The sequence below is a fragment of the Perognathus longimembris genome, chromosome 10 (genome assembly GCF_023159225.1).
Source record: "Perognathus longimembris pacificus isolate PPM17 chromosome 10, ASM2315922v1, whole genome shotgun sequence".
In the NCBI taxonomy this organism is placed as follows: domain Eukaryota; kingdom Metazoa; phylum Chordata; class Mammalia; order Rodentia; family Heteromyidae; genus Perognathus; species Perognathus longimembris.
Window position 1 is genome coordinate 31,194,694 of NC_063170.1, and position 25,186 is coordinate 31,219,879.

General features: G+C 42.5%; 1 protein-coding gene and 1 long non-coding RNA gene across 3 annotated transcripts in view; one reads left to right on the forward strand and one right to left on the reverse strand.

Moving 5' to 3' along the window:
- Positions 1-242: 242 nt before the first annotated feature.
- Ttc5 (tetratricopeptide repeat domain 5) overlaps positions 243-25,186 on the reverse strand; it is a 28,592-nt gene continuing 3,648 nt past the window's right edge. For both annotated transcript variants that reach the window (XM_048355693.1, XM_048355695.1), the window contains 9 exons: positions 24,868-25,000; positions 12,608-12,819; positions 12,076-12,226; positions 11,252-11,343; positions 8,981-9,037; positions 7,079-7,225; positions 6,245-6,459; positions 2,274-2,418; positions 243-861 (listed from right to left, as the gene is read on the reverse strand). In XM_048355693.1, coding sequence (XP_048211650.1) covers positions 742-861; positions 2,274-2,418; positions 6,245-6,459; positions 7,079-7,225; positions 8,981-9,037; positions 11,252-11,343; positions 12,076-12,226; positions 12,608-12,819; positions 24,868-25,000 — 1,272 coding nt within the window. In that variant the 3' untranslated portion in view covers positions 243-741. The remainder of the gene's footprint in view (positions 862-2,273; positions 2,419-6,244; positions 6,460-7,078; positions 7,226-8,980; positions 9,038-11,251; positions 11,344-12,075; positions 12,227-12,607; positions 12,820-24,867; positions 25,001-25,186) is intronic.
- On the forward strand, positions 13,742-23,248 carry LOC125358513. Its single transcript, XR_007212322.1, has 3 exons — positions 13,742-13,845; positions 20,765-20,769; positions 23,118-23,248. It is a non-coding gene; the product is annotated as an uncharacterized LOC125358513 (long non-coding RNA).

The following is a 25,186-nucleotide window of genomic DNA, read 5'->3' on the forward strand; positions in this document are numbered from 1 at the left end:
TCTGTTTATGTGGTGCTGAGGAATTGAACCCAGGGCTTTGTGCATGCTAGGCAAGCACTCTACCACTAAGCCACATTCTCAGCCCCAGAATATAAAAGTATTCTTGAGAGAGAGAGAGAGAGAGAGAGAGAGAGAGAGAGAGAGAGAGAGAGAGAGAGAGAGAGAGGTACTACTTCAATTCACTGAAGGGATCCTGAAACCAAGAATCCACATCTAGAAAGAATAAAGCAGACCACACACTATAGGGTAGTTTTTTTTTCTGTCCAAACAATTTTAATTTTGTTCCAACCCCAGAAAGGAGTCTAGGATCTTAAAAATGAAAAACTGCTTATAAACAAAGCTATTTAAAAATTAAGCCTCCACCTTTAACAATAAATACTTAGCTGATATATACATATACATTAGGACTTGGGAAGGAGACAAAAGCAGAAATTGGGACTCTGCCCCATGGCAAGATCCCAAACTTCTACCAATTCTGTGTTCTCTGCTTAAAACAGAGAGCAGTCAGAGACAGCACAGACATGTCGGGAAAGTTACAGCTCTGGTAGAGCTAGAACATGATCAGAGAAAGAAAAGACACCAGGTATCTCACAGGGCAGAGAAGAGACAACCCCATACAACACACAACCCTCTTCCCTAGCCCAGATGAGTTACTGGTGGATTTGGCTGGTCCAGCAGCTTAAGTGCTGAGTGCTTATCTCCTGCCTCCACTCTTCTCTTCTCGCATGCATGTCAGAAAGGTCATTCACACTTTGGTCTGGAGGCCACTGTGGCAGCAGCCTGACTGCTCGAACCCTGAGGCTTTCCATTCACCACCAACAGGAGGGGCGTTTCCACACGAATGCTGGAAAAGGCGTAATCCTACAAAAGACACATACACCAAAGTTTATTACGAGGCCCTAGGTGCAGAGAACTCCAGAAAGGGGATATACCAGCTGCAACTTCTCCCCTGCCCTCCCTTTACCTCTCCTTCACATTAGAGGAAAATCAGCTGACAAAAACTGAGCTTGTCAGTCCTCATAAGGAAACCCAGGACTGATAGGGTGCTAACAGTGCAACTACACAAATGGGACAAGAGCCAGGTGCTGGTGGCTCATCACTATAATTCTAGCTACTCAGCAGGCTGATATCTGAGGATCACAGTACTACGGCAGCCCAGGAAGGGTAGTTTATGAGACTCTTATCTCCAGTTAACTCCCAAAAAGCCATAAATGGAGCTCAAGTGGTAGAGTGCTAGCACTGAACTAAAAAGCTCAGGCACAGTGCCCAGGCCCTGAGCTCAAGCTGCAGGACCAGAAAAAAAAAAAAAAAAAAAAAAGACATTAAGTTCCTCTCATAGATCTGTCCTTCCCCATGATGTTTAGTGACATAAAATTAGAAACAGTTTACACCCAACAAGCAATACTATCAACACCACTACATAGGAGTGATAATTTAAAAGAATGTAAAACATGTAAAAACATGCAAATGTTCACAAACATTTAAATCAAATATTTTAATGATTTAATATGTGTGTGCATATATTTCAGAAATGGCAAAAGACTCAAAGTATACATTACATGCTGAAGTATTCATAGTAATAAGAGCTGAGTGATATTATTCCAGTCTATTTTTTTTGCTTACTAGTCACTTCCTTTTACAGTAAAATGCATATTCACGTCCATCTATATATATGATATATATAAAGTATATAAGCATCAAACGAAAACACTCATACATGGACCAATTACTTTTCTGCCTTTTTTTTTTTTTTTTTTTTTTTGCCAGTCCTGGGCATTGGACTCAGGGCCCGAGCACTGTCCTTGGCTTCTTTTTGCTCAAGGCTAGCACTCTGTCACTTGAGCCACAGCACCACTTCTGGCCATTTTCCACATATATGGTGCTGGGGAATTGAACCCAGGGCTTCATGTATACGAGGCAAGCACTTTTGCCACTAGGCCATATTCCCAGCCCTTTTCTGCCTTTTTTAAAAGCAGACAAGCTTCAGCCAGGCACTTCTGTAATCCTCATCAGGAAGCTGAGATCTGAGGAATGCAGCTCAAAGCCAGCCCATCCAAGAAAACCCATGAGATTCTTATCTCCAATGAAGCACAAAAAAGCTGGAAGGGGAGCTGTGTCTCAATTGACAGAGCACTAGTCTTGAGCAAAAACCTAAGGGACAGCACCCAGACCCTAAATTTAAATCCCAGTAACACACACACTAACACACACACACACACACACACGCTTAGTTTCACTAAGTTGCAAAAGAATCCTAACCATTACTCACTCACCTTTCCCTTATGATGAATTCGGTGAAGCCGAAGGCTAGGCTCAGGGATGGCTACAGAGTCTCCAATGAGCACTCCCCAGCTCTGCACCATATTATACACCATCACTGCATAGCATGGTCCATCAGTATCTACTAGGCCAAATGTGCTGCCAGGTTAAAGTAAGGTTGGAGAGAAAGAGGAGAAGAAAGGTATGTGGGCAGGAATAAACACAAACAGTGGCTTAAAAACACAGCAAAACAAACATGCTTTTTCAGTCATATAGGCAATCCACAACAGGTATCATTTACTATGTATATCTGAGTCCTCATCTGTCTTAGGTATTATATACCACTAGAAAACACTCACCAGGCTCAATAATCTATCACTCAGCTAAAAACTCAGGACACAAGCACTCTGTAGCTGTCTCACAAAAAATAATTCACATGAATTATGCTGCAGGTGGAAACAGTATCACTATCTTAACCAAACCCTCGAACCATCACTGTAAATCTATCTTAATTCCATGAAGTTTCACTGAATTTTACAGTAGGATACCAATTCAATTATGAATGACCTACAATTTAGCAGAAGTCAAGACAACAAAACTATCCCTTGGGCTAAAATACAGCTCTCAGACAGACTTGCCTTACATGTGCCACGTCCAGGATTTGATCCCCAACACTGCAAGAAGGTAATCTGTTAATATCACTAACAGCCCCGTGGGTTGGGCACTCAAACAACTTTTCCTTTGTGCTAAATTCAGTGAAACAAGCTGGGCCATAAGCCTAACTTGAAGGCTACTTGAAGAATTCACCCTCTAAGTGGATTTTTTTTTTAACTAGAATCTCAAATCAGGGCCTCATACTTGCTAGAGAGGCATTTTTCCACTAGAACCATACCCCTAGTCCTCAAAATGAATCTTAAAGGATGAAAAATTATCTAGGTTACCTGGGTGTGGTGCCACCTGCCTATAATCCCAACACACTAGAGACTGAGATAAGAGATCTAGAGTTTGAGGTCAGTCTACTGCACACGGAGATTTCATGGTCAACTTGATCTACTTAGTAAAACACTGTCAAAAACAAAGGGGCCAGGTGCCAATGGTTCATGCCTGCAATCCTAGCTACTCAGGAGACTGAGATCTGAGGATTATGGTTTGAAGCCAGCCCAGGCAGGAAAGTCCATGAGACTCATTAACCACCAGAAAAAAAGTAGAGCTTTGGCTCACTTGGTAAAGTTGCTAGCCTTGAGCAAAAAGCTCAGGGATAGCACCTAGGCCTTGCATCAGAAAAAAAAAGAGCGTAAAACTACTAAAATCAGTAGTTTAGCAGTATGCTAAACTATTTAGAGGAAAGCACATGGATTTCTGAACTTATTTTGAAATGTAAGATAAAGACAGATTGAGCTAGAGGTGTGGCTCAAGTGGTTGCATGCCATGAGTTCAAACTGTAGTACAACTGAAAAACAAAAAACGAAAGACAGATCAATCAATAAACTAATTATAATGGGATAAACTAATTATAATGTTAATAACAGAATATAGATAACTACCTATAAATAAAATAAGGATTTAGATTACATAGGTGTATGCATTTACCAAAATTCTAAGAATTTTCAAATTCTTGGAATAAAATGTTGAATAATAAAGCTATAGGATTAGCCAAGCAGAGCAACTGAGTATGACATAAAGACATGAAAATGGCTGTCCTGAAACTTACATAACAATTGCATGGTTGGAACAAAGGCACATTCGTGAGGGTGACAGAATATAATGGAGAGAAGCAGGGTGCAAGCCATGACAGAGTTTGCATACTAAGCTATCTTTTATTCCCCAAACCACAGAGTATCAGTAAAATACTTTGAATAGGAAGTGACACTGGTCAGAAGCGTATCTGATTTCTCTGAGGGGCACAGAGGAAAAACCAAAGTCAGAAAGATATGTTTGGAGAAATAAGAGGCTAAGTAAGGTAATAGGGACAGAAGAACGGGGACAAAAAGCAAACAAACTACACAATCTGGTGACTGCTTTAGTGCAGGAGAATGGAAAGGTCTAGAACAATTTCCAGAAGTCTTAGCTTTATGACTCAATAGAAAGATGGTACCACTCACTGACAAGAGATTCCGGGGAGGAGGAGAAGGCTTAGATACAAAGAATAGATGAATCATTTTGAACACAGAAAGTTTTGAGAGTCCAGAGGCAGTTATATAAGTATAGCAATCTAAAATCTAGAATATGAGATGTGGACCAGACCAGCACAGAGGAGCAGCAAAAGCTCTGGATTTATGGGACATCGCCAAACAAGATGAGTTGTAAGTACGATGGTGAGGATCAGAGCCATGGCATCCCCTGACGATCGGAATTCCTAGGAAATACTGTGCATAAGCATAGTACTCTCCTAGAGAATCCAGTGCAAGCCCCAAAACTTTCTACACACTGTAGAAAATTGATAGGTGAGTCAAGTTGTCAACTGTGGTCCCTCAGGTTAAGAGAAAAGAAGAGAACAAAAATAGAGTCCTAAGAACTTAATATTTCAAAGTTGGGCAGAAAAAGAAAAACCAAGAGTGGTAAAGTATTTATTTGTCCTCAAGATTCTCTAAAACCTATGCTTGTCTGTATTCCTCTTTGGCTCTTAAGAGTCCACTTAAGTTAACTAACCTTTTTTCAACTTTCTTCTTGCCTTTCAAATCACCAAATACAAGGATCTCTAGAGAGATCCCAGAGAATTCTCCCAGAGAATTTTCAGGAATAGAATGAGAACTATGTGTAAATTGGAAGGAAGCAGAAAGGATGTGACAGGCAACAGTAAAAGACAAGTCAGAATGTCACACGGCCATGTAACAGAAGCCACTGGATCAGATGTCTCAAAAACTGAGCCTAGAAAATATACCACTTCAGAAGAAAACAGAAAGAAGAAATCGATCAGCCAAGGATTAGGAAGTGAGTAGAGGATGAAGGACTGACAAAGTTAACTAAATCCTAATTTTTTCACTTAAAACTTTTCCAAGTAAATTTTCTTGATTCATTCCTCTGATAGACTATAAGCACTCTTTGTTTGGGTTTTTTTAATTTACTTTTCTTTTTTTCTCATTATATGTGTGTGTGTGTGTGTGTGTGTGTGTGTGTGTGTGTGTATATATATATATATATATATACACACACACACACATACTGAATGACCTGAGGTAATTCTGCAATCAGGCAATCAAGCCTTAAATTCTACCTCAAAGCTTACCTTCTAGAACTGCTTAAAACATACCTAAGTATGTACTCTTTCAACTCTTATGGTCATCAAAACTCTAAGGGTCAGGAGAAGTTTAGAATCTCTATGGAGATCTTACAAAACCCTGTCCAGAACTGGAGATGTTGCTCAGCAGCAGAACGCTTACCTAACATGCACAAAGCCCTGGATGCTTTGTCTCCTGCACCACAGAAAAACAAAAAAGGATAACTTCTTAGCCAGGCATTGTAGTACCTATGTACTATAATCTCAACACTTAGAAGGCAGTAAAATAGTGAATTCAAAGCTAGCCTGGATTACATAACAAGTCCAAGACAAGCCTGAAATACATATATATACATACACATATATGTACCTCATATATATATATATAACTATATATGGCTCAAAACAAATAAGTCAAGCACTGGTGGCTCGCACCTGCAATTCTACCAGCTACTCAGGAGGCTGGGGCTGAGGATCACAGTTAAACTGCATAGAAAAGAGTTTGTGAGACTCTTATCTCCAGTTAATCAGAAAAAAAGCTAGAAAAGTTGCTTCAACTTCAGTGGTAGAATATCAGCCTTGAGCAAAATGCTAAATGACAGTGCTCAGGCCTTGAATTCAAACCCCAGTATAGCAAGTACTATTCATAGAACAGTCAAAGAAAGGAATCAGATGTCACTAATCTGTAACCACTATGTCCTCAACTGCCAGAGAAAGGCCAGGAAATTAGTTCAGCAGGGAAAAATCAGAAAGGTAAGAGAAACTCACAAGGGAACCTTCTCCTCTGTGGTCAGACTAAATACCACCTTTCCTAGGACCACAACACCGCTGTTCACACCAGGCTGCAGCTTATTCAATGGCTTGAGCTCCAGTGCCACCTTCTGCCCAGAGGCTGACTGATAGCGCCCATCACCACAAGGGCCTAAGTGGGCTGGGCGCAAGTTTCCCAGCATGCTCTGCAGCTTTTTGGTCTTTATCTTTCCCTGCAAAGGAAGCAGAAATAGGTAAAACACTGGAAACTGGACTCATAGGGGATCCAGTCCTTCCCTCCTGCCTACCCACTTCTGTAGTGTCATTCCCTACCAACTAAGCCTATTCTTTTTAGTGCCAGCCCTAGGTTTTGAACTCAGAGCCTTGGACACTGTCCCTTAGCTTTTACACTCAAGGATGACACTCTACCACTTGAGCCACAGCTCCACTCACAGACTTTTCTTGCCTGGGCTGGCTTTGAACTGTAATGCTCAGATCTCAGCCTCCTGAGTATCTAGGTTTACAGGCGTAAGCGAGCCATCAGCACCAGGCACCTATTCGTTTTTTATTATTATTACTTTACTGAATCACTCAAGAATAAAAGTAGGGGGCTGGGAATATGGCCTAGTGGCAAGAGTGCTTGCCTCCTACACATGAAGCTCTCGGTTTGATTCCCCAGTACCACATATATGGAAAACGGCCAGAAGGGGCGCTGTGGCTTAGGTGGTAGAGTGCTAGCCTTGAGCTGGAAGAAGCCAGGGAGGGTGCTCAGGCCCTGAGTCCAAGGCCCAGGACTGCCCCCCCCCCCAAAAAAAGAATAAAAGTAGACTTTGGCCCTTTATACATCTTTACCTTGCTCTCCAGGAGGCTGGTTAATCTATTGAGGAATTCCAGGAGTTGTTGCTCACGTTGATGGGGCTCTGGCCAGCCAGGGTCTAGTGCTGCAGCCTGAGAGAAGCCCTCCAGGGCCTCCCCATAATTCTCTTCATATTTATGTAACTGCACAAAAGGAACCCATACCTCTCAATTATTTACAAACCAATGCAGAGGAAATACTACAATGGGCTCGAAATGTAGAGAAATAAAACTGCTTTCCTTCCCTGATAGCTTCCTTTCCTACCATGAACATCCTTCATCCTGGTCAGTGGATAAAAATGTCACAGAGAAGAGCAAAGAAGCTATTTTCTGATCCCTAAAATAAAAGTTACATATACTAAATCATTCTCATTTTTATATTTATACTTTATGTCAGAAGGTTTTTGTTTTATTTACTTTTTGTTGTTTTGTGAGTACTGAGGCTTAACCTCAGGGCCTTACATCCTTACTTGGCTTTTTTGCTCAAGGCTAGTGTTTTACCACTTGACCCGTAACTCTACTTCCAGATTTTTGCAGATTAATTGAAAAAATTATACTAAGTGAAACAAGCCAGACCCAAAGAAACATAGATTCTATGGTTTCCCTCATTGAGAATAATTAGTACATGTCTAGGATAGTCCTAGCAGAAGATTACAATGGCTAAATAGCTATGTCCATATGAACACATAAGATGATGCTAGGCAAAATAAACTCCAAGTTACGGAAAAAAGTGGTTTATTATTGTTATTTTCAACATATCATATGAAATTATGCCCTTTTTCTTTTGTCTTTCTTTCCCATGGTTTTACCCGATATCACTGTAACTGATTTTAGTACCCTGGAACTAGGGAAGGGAAAGAGAATACCAAAATCAAGAGACAAAGGATAAAAAGACAAACCAATCCAACAACAATACTTACAAAACTATATGGTGTAAACCAAGTGTACAATTCATGGGGGGTGGGGGAATGGGGAGGGGGAGGCAGGGGAAAAATGAGGGAGGAGGTAACAAGTTGGATAATAACTGTACTCACTGCCTTACGTATGAAACTGTAATCCCTCTATATATCACTTTAACAATAAAGAAATGAAAAGGGGAAAAAAAGTCTCAAGGACTTTTCTGCTCAAAATGGCTTTGAACCACAATCCTGAGATCTCAGCCTTCTCAGTAGCTCACTCTTTACATTGCCACCAATACCTAGGAACCTCAGAAATTTTCTAAATCATCTTCCCATTCTTTCTTAAAAATTTTTTGCTTAATTTTTTCATTGTTATTATAAAGGCAATATACAGATGGGTCACAGTTAGGTAAGTTGGGTAAAGACTACATATTATTTTGGACAATGTCATCCTTCTCTTGCTCTCTCCTAGTTTGTCCCTCCCATCCCCACTCACAAGTTACATAATTCATTTTCAACATAGTGTCCAGTGAGTACCACTGCTGCATTTGTTTGACCTTTTTCCCTCCATTTCTGTGCCTCCCCTTACATTCCCAAAGACATATAAATGAACAAACAGAACAAACAGGAAATAAAACAAAAACAGCAAATAAAGAAAAAAAAACCCTCATTTTCATTTCCTGGAGTTTGTTTCAATAAATATTAGTTTGTATGATCAGATGCACGTAGGCATTTTGGCTTTCTGCTCCTCTCATCTTCCTATTCTTGATGTGTTCCTTGGCCCCCTACACTTTCCCTCTGGTGGTATTCCTATGGATACCCAACTGAGCAAACGCTTCTTAAAATGAACTTAGTAAAAGGTAAAAGATTTATAGGATCTGAAGAGAAACCAGAGTATATTTAAAATGAATTTAGGTTTCCTCCCACAGGCAATACCCAACTCTGTCCCTAAGTATAAATGAGTTATCTTTGCAGACTTCAGATTTAGATGTCTTCTTACAGTGGCCCTATTCAGATGAAGGTCAGGATTGCTGGAAGCTCTCTTGTCAACCTTCTCCTGTAACAGGATAAAAACATCATCAGTGGATCCCACCTAAATCCTAATAGCTGTGCCCAACATGTCCCTGGCCTCACCTCAGAAAAATCTTAGGTTGTTCTTTTTCAAAATGTTACCTATAGCCATGCATTGGTAGCTCACACCTGTAATCCTAAGAACACAGGAAGCTGAGATCTGAGGATCAAGGTTTGAAGCTACCCAAGGCAGACAAATCCAACAGTCTTATCTCTAATTAATCAGCCAAATCCAGAAACAGAAGTTGTGGCTTAAGTGACAGAGAGCCAGACTTAAGCAAAATAAGCTAAGTAAGAGCACAAGGCCTTGAGTTTAAGTCCAAGTACTGGCATGAAGAAAAAAGAAAAGAAGTTATGCTTATTGAGGAACTGCTCAGAACAGGTATGATTCAATCTCTGAAACCTCAGAGATATAAAGGTATTGCATTTGTGAAACTTTAAGATGTGGCTATAATTAATCTACACAGTGTTATAAAGATATGAGAAAATGCATAAAAGCATTTTGATTTTAGAAAATTAATGACATTCCTGCCCAGGGCATAAACGATGCCAGTAGAATGCCACTCCTCTTACCCATAAGTACAGTTCCATACAGTAGAATGCAGGGCCTATAAATACACATAGGATGTCAAGTGCTACTTCTCTGAAATATACAAAAACCCAAGATGGCATACAAATGTGCTGTGAAGAAACTCATTTTTTTTGTTGTTGTTGCTGCTGCTTTCAGATTCTAGTTATTGCCTGGCACACTGCAAAAGCACAAGCAACATGAATTCAAATTGCTTAAGTGACCATTTCAGATATGTTTTAAATGCAGGTTTAGGTGAAAAAATTAAAGACTTGAAAATAACTATTAGGGGCTAGAAGCGTGGCTTAGTGGTAGAATGCATCCCTAGCATGCATGAAGCCCTGTGTTGGATTTCTCAGTACCACATAAACAGAAAACCTGGAAGTGGTGCTGTGGCCTCAAGAAAAAGAAGCTCAGGGACAGTGCCCAGGCCCTGAGTTCAAGCGCCAAGACTGGCAAAGAAAACAAAAACAAAAACTATTAGGTGGGTGTCAAATACAAAATTTTTAAAAGGAGTATACTATTTTACTGTTTAAAATGTAAACAGTGACCTTGGTGTCGCATGCCTGTAATTCTAGCAGCAGGAGGTTTACAAGTCAAGATTATACAGGGAGCCCATCCCAAACCAATAAAATGGAAAGGAAAAGAAGAAAGGGTGGAAAATACAATGCAATTATGGCTGTCAATATGAACACAATCTAGAGGGCATGGAATGTGGCTTAGTGATAATGATAGCATGCAAGAAGCCCTGAGTTTGGTTCTTCAGTACCACATAAACAGAAAAAGTTAGAAGAAGTGCTGTGGCTCAAGTGGTAGAGTGCTAGCCTTGAGCAAAAGAAGCTCAGGGACAGTACTCAGGCCCTGAGTTCAAGCCTCAGGACTAACAACAACAACAAAAAAAGGCTAGAAAACCAAACAAGCATGAGCTTCACCCCAAGACTGGCAAAAAAAAAAAAAAAAGACTAGAAAACTAAGCAAGCATGAGCTCCAGTGAATCAACCTCTAAGAAATGCTGCAGAATAAACTAGGTACTGTTTTATCTTTTACCCATGGAGAAACCCAGGTGATATTACCTAAGTTAATCTAAGGATAGTGCTTAATTTACACTTTAAATATTAACTTTCATTAAAATAAATGTATATAAATATTTTTAGAATTTCTTTTTCTACTGTACTAAATAATGGGTTTCATTATGGTATTTTCTTACTTGTATACAATGTAGTTCAATCACACTTAATCCCTTGTCACTCACTCTTATCTTTCTCCCTCCCACTGATCCACACCCAAGTAGTCACATAATAAGCATTATTTTAATAGGCTTTTTCCTTATTAATAAAGATGGACCTGTTGATCTAACCTCTGTGATTTGGTTATACATGTCTGTGAGAAATCTAGACCATTCAAGGAGTTATCTGGCACCAAAGTATTATAGGAAACAAATAGTTATTATAGCTCAAGTTCTAAAAAGAACAAAATCATCCCTGCAGATGCAGCTTTGCAAAAAATATACCTATGGGACACTAAATTCATGGCCCCTGCTGCTTGCTAAAGGACCAAAAGGAAGACTAAACCATGTGCTTGCTTTTGTTGCTATCGCTATTTTTTTGCACCTGGGTGATCCAAAATACTTACTGCTTGGGCATAGGCACTGAGAGCTTGCTGGGAGATCTTAGGGCTCTGGCCAGTATTAAAATAGAGAGAAAGGTATGCATTCCCCAGAATATCTGGAAGAGAAATAGTGGTAGGTCATCTCAGAGCCCAAGCCCAAGATATGACCTACTTTTACAACCTTTGTAAGTCTATTTGAAAGACCCCACATTGAAGCCCTATCATAACCCAAGCTCACAAACCTCCAGTCTCCACCTTCCTCATGCTGGAAGTGTAAATAGGATAGAATGATTTATACACACTGTAATCCCATAATGTGGGAGGACTTGTTCAAAGCCAGTATGATCCTATCTCACAAATTTAAAAAGAAGAAGCAGGCATCAGTAGCTCACTTTTATAGTCCTAGCTACTTAGGATTGCAGTTCAAAGCCAGCCCAGGCAGGAAAAGTCCTTGAGACTCATCTCCAATTAACCACCAGAAAACAGGGAGTGGTGCTGTGGCTCAAGTGGTAGAGCACTAGCCTTGAGCAAAAAAAGCTCAGCAACAGCACCATGCCCCAAGTTCAAACCCCAGGACTGGCAGGACTACCCTGAAAGCTATATTTGATTTGACTTTACTGAAACCCCTGCTCACTTAAGTGAAAACCAAAGTGTCTTCTCTTGAATCAACAGTTCTAGGAGCTTCAATAGAGGATCATTAAAATACCTTTTGCTCTTCTTTTACACAAAGATGCCCTTCGAATCAGACTGGATAGATAGGCTCCAGAAAATTCTGATACGTAGCCATGACAGAGCCACTACTCTAGAAACTTCTTAGGGAAATTTGTTGTGCTTTGGGGAGCACTCACACCAGGATCGACCATCAAGGACATCCATCTGGACAGCCAGCTTGGCCTGCCGAACACTGTCCATGACATGGCGAGAGTGTTCATCTAAAGATCCAGGCTGTAGTTGGCGAAGCACCATTGACAGGTTCTGCAGGGAGACTTTATTCTTACACTGTAAGTAGAAAAAACAAAATTCAGCCTTCCTAATTCTACCTATGCCTTCCAAATCAGTCTGACCTCCATATTCCTCTCATTTTTCATCATAATTCTTGCTGTAATTTGCGGCTTTGATGCCCATCTACAAGGACCAGTTTGGCTCCTAAATTTGCCTCACTTTGCATCTACCCCAAACTTGTCCCATCTTCGTTTTCCTTTCTAGATCCCCTGTATCTTGTTTCCTCATCAAGGTTTGCTCTCTGCCCTGTCTCCCTTCTGATTTTCTTCTCCAATTTCAGATTCTGTTTTGATCTATCATTCTTATCCTAAAGAAGTTCATAGAACCAAAGGAATCCTTTCCCACTGGGCTGGTCTATGGGGATAGTGCATGGCTCACATGGGTGAGGGCTCCAGAGAAGCAAGTGTGGGCTGCGGTAACATCCCCTTTCTTCCAGTACACCTCACCCAGCTGGTTCCAGGCTTCCACCAGGGCAGGTTCCAGCTTCACAGCCTTTGACAGAAGCTCTTCAGCCTTAGGACTATAATCATGAATCACATTCAATGCCTTTCCTGTTAGCATTAGAGCCTGTGCTTTGCCCCGGACAGAACCTAGGAGGAAGAGAAAAATATAAAGCAAAAATTTTAAACCCAGAATGCACTTCCCTTCAAGAAAAGGTACATGCCAGCTGTAAGGATGGACATAAGAAAAATCTCAGCAACAAATCATTTACTAAAAGCCTACTACTGCAATGAGAATGTTAGGTAATTGGGTAACAGAAATACTATTGCTGGGGCTGGGAATGTGGCTTAGTGGCAGAGTGCTTGCCTTGCATACATGAAGCCCTAGGTTTGATTCTTCAGTACCACATGAACAGAAAAGGCCGGAGGTGGCACTGTGACTAAAGTCATAGAGTGCTAGCCTTGAGCAAAAAGAAGCCAGGGACAGTGTTCAGGCCCTGAGTCCAAGGCCCAGGACTGGCAAAAAAAAAAAATATATATATATATATATATATATGTATGTATGTATATATATATATATATATATATATATATAAAATTGCTACATGAGAAGGCTAACAACCTGGTAAAGGCAAAACATATAAAAAGGAAAACTAAAATAACAATGAAAAGCATATGGCATACACTTAGGGAAGTGTTGACAAGAAATCAAGACAAGACCCTCCAAAGCAAGTAATCCTAGGTACTCAGGAAGATGAAATCTGAAGTCCAAAGCCAGCTCAAGCAGAAAAGTCCATGAAACTCTTATCTCCAATTAACCACCAAAAAGCAGGAAGTAAAGGTATGACTCAAGTGGTAGAGCACTAGCTTTCAAAAACAACAACAAAAAGCACAAGTAAAAGGCTCTGAGTTCAAGCATTTTTTAAAAAAATCCAAACTAGAACATATATATGTGCATATATATATATATATATATATATATATATATATATATGCAGAAATGTGTGGCACAGGCATGGAAGAATGGAAGAATGGGTAATCCACTCTCACAAGGATTGAAATCAAATTACTCAAACATGAGTTGAGGATAGGGGAACAAAGATAAACTAGGTTTCCTGGTGCACACTTGTAATCCCAGCACACCAAGTACAGAAATAAGAGGGTCATAAATTGGTGGTCAGTGAAGAGGTAAAGTAAACCCCATTTTCAGGCAGCCCCCATTTTGTTGTCTGTCTAAACTATGAGTAACCCAGGCCACCAATTATCCCGGCTAGCAGGACAAGCTTATTAGGGCCCAGCTGGTCAGGAAACTCCCTGCTTAACTCTAACAACCTGGGAATGCTTAACTCTAACCACCACAGAATACCTTGAGCCCTGATCCAATCAGATTTGTACCCGTATCCTAATCTTGCTTGAACATCTGATTGCTGTAACTTGGTTTTTTGCCTTTATAAGCTCTGTGAAATCTCAGCTCAGGGCTTCCTCCAAACCTCCGCTGCGTCGGTGGGTAGGATGAGGCCCAAGTTGCAGCTCACCTGAATAAAGCCTTGCTTTTGCATTTCGGAACGTCTGGCTCTCGGTGGTCTTCTTGGGGGTCTTCTCGCGATTTGGGCGTAACAGTTGGGGGCTCGTCCAGGATGGACCCAGAGACCCCCGAGACCACATACTCCGAAGGTAAGAAAACAGCGCTGTTCATTTGTCTTGTCCTGTCATTTGTCTGTTTGTCTGCTTTGCTTCCTTTTTGAGGACAGCCATTCCGACTCGTATTTCTTGAAGGGGTTGTCGAAGCGGACACGCTTACACGGCAATCTTGGGGGGACTGGAGAACGCCCCAGACTCTCCAACCTTAAAGTGGGACCCCTGGAACCCTGCCTTGAACTTGGGTCCACTCCTTCTGCACCCTTGCAGGAGGTTGTGGGCCAACTTGGGAGATCTCCAACTTGTAGCTTTTCTTTTTCTCAGGCCTGTGTGTTTTCCTCCTTTTGTATTAATTGTTTTGTTTTTTTGTAGCCTTTTGGACTGAACATCTGATCAGAGCTATGGGTAATATTCTATCTTGGGGACCTCCATCTAGCCCCCTAGACTTGACCCTAGCCCACTGGAAGGAGGTTAAGGAGATAGCTCAGAACCAAGGCCCACGTGGCCCTTAAGAAGGAAACGTGGATCTCCCTGTGCAAGTCAGAATGGCCCACCTTTGAGGGAGCTAATTGGTCACCCAAGGGGAGCTTTGACATAGGTAAGATCAGGACTTTGCAACGCCTAATCTACACCCCTCGTTCGGGCCATCTAGACAAGAGAGAAACCAAGAAGGAAGAAAAGAAATTGTACCCACCTGTCCTGGAGGAAGCATGGAGGAGGAAATGTTTCCTGCTCCATACTCCCCACCCCAGTTAACTCTACAAGAGGAGGACTCTGAGGAAAATGTTTCAGCTGTGCCCTCCGCTCCGGAGGGTCTTGCCCAGTCAACTCGCCGGCGCCGACAGCCCAGGACACGGATGCATCAGCCCCAAGTCCAAGTCCTGACCTGCAGCCGCCGACAGGGTGGACGTAGGGCCAGCCCAAGCCACACACAGGTGGCAGGGAGTGACCTCACCATGCTGCGCTGTCATCTCTGTGTTGTTTGTAAGTCTAACAGTCTCTTTTGTGTCAAACCTGCGTAGCTCATTGGAAAGATGTACAGGCACCGGTTCACAGAGTGTGAGTGTCCACAAAAAGAACTCTGGGGGACCCCCACCTAGCCTTCTGAAGCAGAAAGTTATTTGGTGTGCTAAAATGTTTTACTAAGACTAAAACTGTTTTACTAAGACTATCAAGCCCTGGAAAATGAGGCTGGAGAATGCTAAAATCATTTGTTAAAAGTTTTGTCTTGGGGCTGGGAATATGGCCTAGTGCCAAGAGAGCTCGCCTCGTATACATGAAGCCCTGGGTTCAATTCTCCAGCACCACATATCTAGAAAACAGCCAGAAGTGGCGCTGTGGCTCAAGTGGCAGAGTGCTAGCCTTGAGCAAAAAGGAAGCCGGGGACAGTGCTCAGGCCCTGAATCCAAGCCACAGGACTGGCCAAAAAAAAAAGAAAAGTTTTGTCTTAAAATTTGGGTGTTGCAGGAGTAAGATTGACAAAAATACCTCTTGCCATTGGAAAATGTACGGCCGATGCTTATTTTGCATGCTTTAAGATCTTTTGAATATGTTAGTGTGTGTGTGTGCATGTGTGAGTGTGAACATGTTCAAGACTGTTAGTATGATGTAAAATTGAGTGAGTTTAAGTTTAAATTCAAATGGTCATCAAGTTCAGGCATTACCAAATGTTTTAAAATTAGTGCATTGTTTTTTAAAAACAACAGGAGCTAGAGTTAAAAAATCTCAGGGTTCTTTAATTACCAGTCAAAAAAAAAAAAAGTGGGTATCTTAGGAGGCAAGCACTCTAGCCACTAGGCCATATCCCCAGCCCAAAAAGTGGGTATCTTAATTAAGACTTGATTTAACAAAGGGCAAGCTGGCGTGAATTCATGAAGCCCTATGGAGTCAGGATGGAGCCAGTAGAGGGCTTTGTCTGTTTTCAGGTGAACATTGGAAACCTTGTGGTAAAAATGATTTGACTGGAATTTCTAAAACTGCCCCTTGAGAGGTACTAAGAATTGGAAAAGTTTTTTAAAGTTTATTTATCTGATGTTGAGGTGCCAGACTTTGATCACATGAACCCCATTTTAGAGCCAATCAGATTTGCACCTGTGTCCTAATCTTGCTTGCTTGAACACCTGATTGTTGTAACCTTGTTCTTTGCCTTTATAAGCCCTGTGTAATCGCAGCTCGGGGCTTCCTCCTAACCTCCGCTGTGTCGGTGGGTAGGACGAGGCCCGAGTTGGCAGCTCGTTAAATAAAGTCTTGCCTTGCTTTTGCATTTCGGAGTGTCTGAATCTCGGTGGTCTTCTTGGGGGTGGTCTTGCGACTTGGCACAACATTTGGGGGCTCGTCCGGGATAGCCCCAGAGACCCCGAGACCCCAGACTCCGAAGGTAAGAAAATAGGGCCGTTCATTCTGTGAGTCTGTGTCTGTGTGATTTGTAGTTTTGTTTTCTGTTTAGGCCAGCCGCTTGAACCTGAAGGACTGGACCGAGAGGCCCTTCTAATGGGTGTCCGTCTAGTCCACTCTATATTTGAGGTTGTCTGGTCCGCTCCTACACAGGAACGGGAGAGAGAGAGCCTCAAGACTGTGTGGTCTGTCCCCTCACAGGGGCAGGAGAGACACAATGAGACTATGTAGTCTGCCCCCTCACAGGGGCAGGAGAGGCACAGTGAGATTGTGTGGTCTGCCTCCTCACAGGGGCAGGAGAGACACAGTCAAACCTGTAAGCCGCGGCTCCCTAAGTCTGTCTGTAAGTGTTGTCTGGTCTTTGTGCCTGTGATTATTTTTGTGTGTTTCTTTCTTGCACTGTGCCTGAATGACAAACGGATGATGGGGAATGTTCCTTCCACTCCCCTGGACTTGATCCTAGCTCACTGGAGGGAGGTTAAGGAGATAGCTCAGAACCAAGGTGTGGCCCTTAAGAAGGAAAAGTGGATCACCCTGTGCAAGTCAAAATGACCCACCTTTGAGGGAGCTAATTGAGGGAACTTTGACATAGGTAAGATCAGGACTTTGCAACACCTAATCTACACCCCCCGTTCGGGCCATCCAGACAAGAGAGAAACCAAGAAGGAAGAAAAGAAATTGTACCCACCTGTCCTCCAGGGAGGAAGCACGGAGGAGGAAATGTTTCCTGCTCCATACTCCCCACCCCAGTTAACTCTACAAGAGGAGGACTCTGAGGAAAATGTTTCAGCTGTGCCCTCCGCTCCGGAGGGTCTTGCCCAGTCAACTCGCCGGCGCCGACAGCCCAGGACACGGACGCATCAGCCCCAAGTCCAAGTCCTGACCTGCAGCCGCCGACAGGGTGGACGTAGGGCCAGCCCAAGCCACACACAGGTGGCAGGGAGTGACCTCACCATGCTGCGCTGTCATCTCTGTGTTGTTTGTAAGTCTAACAGTCTCTTTTGTGTCAAACCTGCATAGCTCATTGGAAAGATGTACAGGCGATGGTTCACAATCAGAGTGTGAGTGTCCACAGAAAGAACTCTGGGGGACCCCCACCTAGCCTTCTTAAGCAGAAAATTATTTGGTATGCTAAAAATGTTTTACTAAGGCTATCAAGCTCTGGAAAATGAAGCTGGAGAATGCTAAAATCATATATTAAAGGTTTTGTCTTAAAATGTGCGTGTTGCAGCAGTAAGTAAATAATTATTGCAAAGTGAGAAAAGGAGAATTATGGCTACCAAAATGTTTAATTGCCATTCCAGTTTCTTTGTAGGTTTTTTGTAACAGTTTCCAGCAGGCCCACAGGGAAGCACAGGTGATTCCTACAAGTTTGTCAAGATCTAATATTGACCCTTAATAAGTTCCAGGTAAGAGAGCATGCTTAAAAACTACTTCTGTGTGGACCACCTTGTTGCTTATAATTGGAGTAAAGTGGCCCCTTATAAGACTCATTGATCTGAATCTGCGGTTCAAAGCCAGCCCGGGCAAAGAAAGGTCCCTGTGAGAGACTTGTCTCTAATCAGCCAGCAGAGTGCTGAGAACAGAGTTGTGTGGAGCTCAAAGTGGTAGGGTGCTAGCCTTGAGCTGGAGAGCTGAGGGACAGCGCTCAGGCCTTGAGTCCAAGTCCAGTGGGAAGTCACTCCTCCTGGGACAAAAGTGATGGAGCATCCAGAGGCAGTAAGCCACTGTTTGGATGGCAGAGATGGTGTCAGATCCTAGAGTCACTCCTATTTGGCCTTTCAAAAGTTAATCAAAGCCGGGAAGTCCTAGAAGAACAGTTCATAAGCATGCCTTTCCAATGCCCATGTCTGTCTACTGGGCAGGAACTTGCTAGTCATCTGTGATAGTGGTTAGTAAGGGGAAGTTTGTCAAATGAGAGGATAGATTAAAATCTCACCCCCCCCCCCCCCCGCATTTACTCAAAGCTCTGACTGGCAGTAAGAATTTTAAGCTGATACATCTGTTTAGGAAAGAAAGCTTGTAGACCTGAGATTGTGTCCTTATCTGTTAAAGACCTGCAAAGGTAATGTAGGCATTTTTTTAGGTCATCAGAGATCAGTTCCCCAGCAGTTGTTTTTGGGAAGCTGAGGGCAGGCTTTGGTTACTACTTTGGGCCCTATTGGCCCATGCCTTATCTCTATATCATCCCCTAGACATGCAAGCCATTGAAATGGACAGAATGGAGCCATGATTGGCTCCCAAGGTACCAAAAAGAAAAAGGGGGAAAATGAGGTGCCAGACTTTGATCACATGAACCCCATTTTAGAGCCAATCAGATTTGCACCTGTGTCCTAATCTTGCTTGCTTGAACACCTGATTGTTGTAACCTTGTTCTTTGCCTTTATAAGCCCTGTGTAATCGCAGCTCGGGGCTTCCTCCTAACCTCCACTGTGTCGGTGGGTAGGACGAGGCCCGAGTTGGCAGCTCGTTAAATAAAACCTTGCCTTGCTTTTGCATTTCGGAGTGTCTGAATCTCGGTGGTCTTCTTGGGGGTGGTCTTGCGACTTGGCACAACAATGTGATCCGATTCCTGTGCTATTTTTGTAATTTGTATTGTAAAGGACATATATTAAACTAATGGGGATAGGAGTAAACTCTTATTAACTCTATGTATGTAGGAAGAAATGGCAAAATGGGCTAATGTTTCTCACTAATTTATTGAAAAGCTGAATGGATAAGTATTTCTAACTCTGTAATTGTAATTCTTGCATTAAGGAAAAATTGTCATTTGAGTTCAAAGGTCTTCATGCCATGCAGTAACTGGGACTGAAGGAAAAAAAAAGAGGCTCTTTTAAAACAAGCAGCCCGGAGGCAAAGGGTGGCACCTGGTTTCAGAATGCCTGAAAGCTTCAGAGTTTTTCCAATGCAGATAAAAGCTAAAGTGTTAGTGTTAAAGCAGAGGTTAGTAAAAAGGCTTTGGAAATCAAGAATACATTTATAAGAAATTTGGAAGTAAAATTGTCCTAAATGATTATTGCAAAGTGAGAAAAAGAGAATTATGGCTACCAAAATGTTTAATTGCCATTCCAGTTTCTTTGTAGGTTTTTTGTAACAGTTTCCAGCAGGCCCACAGAGGACAGGTGATTCCTATAAGTTTGTCAAGATCTAACGTTGGCCCTTAATAAGTTCCAGGTAAGAGCATGCTTAAAAACTACTTCTGTGTGGACCGCCTTGTTGCTTTAATTGGAGTAAATTGGCCTCTTGTAAGACTCACTGATCTGAAATCTGCAGTTCGAAGTCAGCCCAGGCAGAGAAAGGTCCCTGTGAGAGTCTTCATCTCTAGTTGGTCAGCAGAAGTGCTGGGAAAAGAGTCGTGAGTCACTTTGAGGCTCAAAGTGGTAGAGTGCTAGTCTTGAGCTGGAGAGCTGAGGGACAGCACTCAGGCCCTGAATCCAAGTCCAGTGAAAAGTCACTCCTCCTGGGACAAAAGTGATGGAGCATCCAGAGGCAGTAAGCCACTGCTTGGATGGCAGAGATGGTGTCAGATCCTAGAGTCACTCCTGTTTGGCCTTTCAAAAGTTAATCAAAGCCGGGAAGTCCTAGAAGAATAGTTCATAAGCATGCCTTTCTAATGCCCATGTCTGTCTACTGGGCAGGAACTTGCCAGTCATCTGTGATAGTGGTTAGTAAGGGGAAGTTTGTCAAATGAGAGGATAGTTTAAAATCTCAACCCCCCGCGCATCTACTCAAAGCCCTGACTGGCAGTGAGAATTTTAAGCTGATACATCTGTTCAGGAAAGAAAGCTTGTAGAGCTGAGATTGTGTCCTTATTGAGATCTGTTAAAGGCCTGAAAAGGTAATTTTTTTTAGGTCATCAGAGATCAGTTCCCCAGCCAATCAGGAAAAAGCTTTTACAAACTAGAATGTTAAAAGGCTACACTGCTGTAGCCCAAAAAGAAGTCTGTATAGTTGAAAGTTAAATGTTGAATGTAATTTCCAGTTCGAAGTAAAGCTCCTAATGGACATCTGATCCTGCAGCCCCTTGGGGTAAAGTAGACTAAGGTTATAGGTTGCTGGCTAGGTAAGGTCAACGTCCCTGAGTCAGCCTGAAGAAGTTATAGAAGATAGATGATCTTCACCCATCAGCCCCCCCTTTAGGACCAAGGGACCAGAGTTCTTTTTCGGAAGATGAGACAGGATAAACTAGAGGCATGGAAAACAAAGGTAACAGTATACAGAGACTGCACTTGTGAGAAATGGTTACAGGACAAGCCTTCTATATTGGCTTTAAAAAAAAATCCTAGCCTTATTGGAAATATCTGATTTAAACTTATTGCCCTGGCAAAATGACCCAAGGGCCATTGATAGCCTAAAGCTGTCTTGACTTTCAGTTATTGCCAGCCTACTAGTGTGCTTAAGAAGGAATCAGGAAAATACTAGGAAATTTGACTAAAGTTAGGCTTTAGGTTAACTTAGGTTAAGCTTCTCTAACTAGTCTATGGAGAAAGTTGCAGGTAACCCAGCAGAAGGTATGACATTCTACTGGAACCACTGGGAGCCACTGCTGCTTGACACCACCATGGCCCCTGCCCATTCCATTTGAGTGAGGATCAAGGACAGTCTAACAGTCATCTGGAAGAATCTACATCTTCAGATGGAACTCTTATCACATGCAGCTGATTTCTGCTGGAAAGTGCTTTGGACCTGATAAAACTTAAATTTGGGGGGGACATTCTTGAGTTGACTGGAGTTAACTAGCGCTATTAAGAAAGTTGGATATTGTAAGAAATTTTCAAGCAGACTGGCCTGCTGCTAAATTCAAAGCATGTATGACAGGCTGGAGAGTCACTTCCAGGCAATGCTTGGGGTGGGAGCTGTGTCCAAGAGCATTAAAATGTGTCCAGATGGATTAGGGTGTGACCTCAGAGAAGAGAGGGAGGTAACTGCCATCAGGTGTGCCAGGTACCAAGGTAACTGGACAGAGATTTAACCTGCTGGGGGTGGATCTTACAGATGCCACTGGCCAACCTTAGGCACTTAGAGGCACTGGAAACTGGAGAAATCCACCCTAAAATAGTAACTCATAATAGTTGGCTCTGGTCTGGCTTCTTAGGAGCAGCAGTCCTATCGGACTAACCCTTGCCCCACCTTTGTTTTCCCCAACAGCCTGTGGGTGGAGTCACAGTAAATTGCCTTGATGTAGTTGAGATAAACCGGATTCTACAAACCAGAGGAAAAGAAAATGTAGACAGTTTAAAACTCTAGCAGCAAAGAAGCCCCAGGAAATGTAAAGAGGAAAGTTAGTATAGAAAGCCTTGGAGAAAGGGATAGAGAAACGGTTTCCTCTGGATAAGAAAGGGATTTAAAAAGTAAATTCTCACAGAATGTTGCAGTAAGTCACTGATGGTGTGAGGAAGTAGAAGATGGTGTGAATGGGGATATGTTAAATTTTATAAGACACAGATTATAAAACTGTATAAGGAAAGACTTTAGAAAGAGAATTGGGGAAACAAAAATGTTTCCTTTAGATTAAAAGGTTTTGGCATGTTAAAAGTGAGAAAGAAAATTCCTAGAAAGTTTGAGTATGTTCCTAACAAATGGTATCAGTATGTCTTAAAATTAGAGCATATAGGTAAAGTTGGTATGTAATCAAATTGGCTATAATATAAATAGGGTCAGAATTGGGACTTCGGTGTAAAACTATGTTTATCTGTACCTGCATCTGCAGGGCTAAGGGACTTGTGTGATGTCATCTACATGTTATTCCTAACTTGCATTCGCATTTGTTATGAGCTTTTATCCCCCTCAGAGCCCTATAACAAGTAGACTGGACCTCCTCCTGAGCCACACCCGCTACCAACTGAGTAAAGGGCCACCGACAATTTATGGTATTGCGGGCACAATACCAACCTGTCCCTACCGATTCTCAGTCAGAATCAAACTAATAAGAGAACCATGATTGGTTCTCGAGTTACCTATCAGAAGGGGGGAATGAAGAGGTAAAGTAAACCCATTTTCAGGCAGCCCCCATTTTGTTGTCTGTTTTAAACTATGAGTAACCCAGGCCACCAACTATCCCGGCTAGCAGGACAAGCTTATTAGGGCCCAGCTGGTCAGGAAACTCCATGCTTAACTCTAACCGCCTGGGAATGCTTAACTCTAACCACCACAGAATACCTCAAGGCCTGATCCAATCAGATTTGTACCGTATCCTAATCTTGCTTGAACACCTGATTGCTGTAACTTGGTTTTTTGCCTTTAAAAGCTCTGTGAAATCTCAGCTCAGGGCTTCCTCCTAACCTCCACTGTGTCGGTGGGTAGGACGAGGCCCGAGTTGCAGCTCGCCTGAATAAAGCCTTGCTTTTGCATTTCGGAACGTCTGGCTCTCGGTGGTCTTCTTGGGGGTCTTCTCGCAACTTGGGCGTAACAGTCAGACCAAAAATAAATACTTTTTTTTAAATGGAGACAATTATTTGTTAGGAAGTTAGACTTCAGCTAGTCAACCTCACTTAAAGGCAGGCAAGCCAAGCACTAGTGGCTCTCACCTACGTTCCCAGTTTCTCAGGAAGCTGAGATCTGAGGATTGAGGTTCAAAACCAACCTAAGCAGATGAATCTGTGAGACTCTTACCTCCAAAACCCAGCAAAAAGCCAGAAGTGGAAAATGCCAAGCAAGAGCTTGAGGCCCTTACTTCAAGCACGCAAAAATAAATAAAAGGCAGGAAAGGAGATAAGATTAAATGCACAAGGTAATAATTTGGATATCCAGGCTGGGAATGTGGCTTAGTGGTAGAGTGTTTGCCTAGCATGCATGAAGCCCTGGGTTTGGTTCCTAAGTACCACATAAACAGAAAAGACTGGAAGTGGCTCTGTGGCTCAAGTGGTAAGAGTGCTAGTCTTCAGCACAGAGAGGCTTAGGGACAGAGCCCAGACCCTGAGTTCAAGTCCCAGGACTGGCAAAAGTAAAATAAATGAATAAATAAATTTAGAAATTAAAGAAAAAAGAATATCCATAGCCAATGTCAATACATAAGATGACTTAGAAGTAAAAAAGTTAGAGGCATAGGGGCTGGGACTGTGGTCTAGTGGTAGAGTGCTTGCCCTAGGATGCATGAAGCCCTGGGTTCGATTCCTCAGCACCACATGTACTTTAGAAAAAGCCACAGGTGGTGTTAGCCTTGAGCAAAAAGAAGCCAGGGATAGTGCTCAGGCCTTGAGTTCAAGCCCCAGGACTGGAAAAAAAAAAAGTTAGAGCCACAGCCGGGCACTAATGGCTCCCACTTGTAATCCCAGCTACACAGGATGCTAAGATCTGAGGATGGCAGTTCAAACCAACCTGGGTAAAAAAAAACCATGAGACTTATCTCTAATCTACAAAAAAAAAAAAAAAAAAAAGCCAGAATCAGAGCTGTGGCTCAAGTGGTAGAATGCTAGACTTGAGCACAAAAGTTGAGGGTCAGTGCCCACACCCGGAGTTCAAACCACAAGACCAGCACATGCACGCGCGCACACTTACATCGCAGAAAAATCCCTTTTAAAAATCCAGGCACTCGGGCTGGGGATATGGCCTAGTGGCAAGAGTGCTTGCCTCGTATACATGAGGCCCTGGGTTCAATTCCCCAGCACCACATATACAGAAAATGGCCAGAAGGGGCGCTGTGGCTCAAGTGGCAGAGTGCTAGGCTTGAGCAAAAAGAATCCAGGGACAGTGCTCAGGCCCTGAGTCCAAGCCCCAGGACTGGCAAAAAAAAAAAAAAAAAAAAAAAATCCAGGCACTGGTGACACACTTGTAATACTAGCTATCCAAGAACATAATATCTAAGGATCACCATCCAAGGCAGGAAAGTCTGAGACCCTTATCTCCAATTAATCACTCAAAAAGCTAGGAATGCAGCTGTGGTTCTAGTAGTAGAGCACTAGCATTAAGGTACACATGCTCAGGAACAGCACCTAGGCTATAAGGTTCAAGACCTACGACAGGCACCAAAAAAAAAAAAAAAATTATAAGACTTGAGGCAACACGTATATTCTTTTATTTCATATCATTGCTACAACCAAGCTTTAGGAAAAGGAGCTCAGGAAGTAAGAGTATTATTCTGCATAGGAGCCCTAGAGCAAGCACAAACAAACAAGATGTCAAATAGAGAATCTATCATGTCTCAATGAAGGGCAGAGGGCTACATACCCAGTATTTGCTCCATCTGCTGCACAGTCTTCTCCATCTCTTCCCGAATATCCTCATGCTTCCGCCCAGCATCCTCAAGACTGTGTGTCTCAAAATAGCAATCTCGAAATGAATAGAGCTGATCTACCAGTTCCTAGAAAGCAGAAGAGTGGTATCATTAAGTGAAGAGCATCTGACTGGAAAACTTGGCACTCACTAGACATACTAGCTGTTTGCCTAGAAATATTGGTTCTCTTATCTCACCTAGGAATGGCACTATAAGTAGGTGGGAAGGTCTATCAAAATGCCACAGAGGAAAGCAGCCAATGTCCCAGGACTA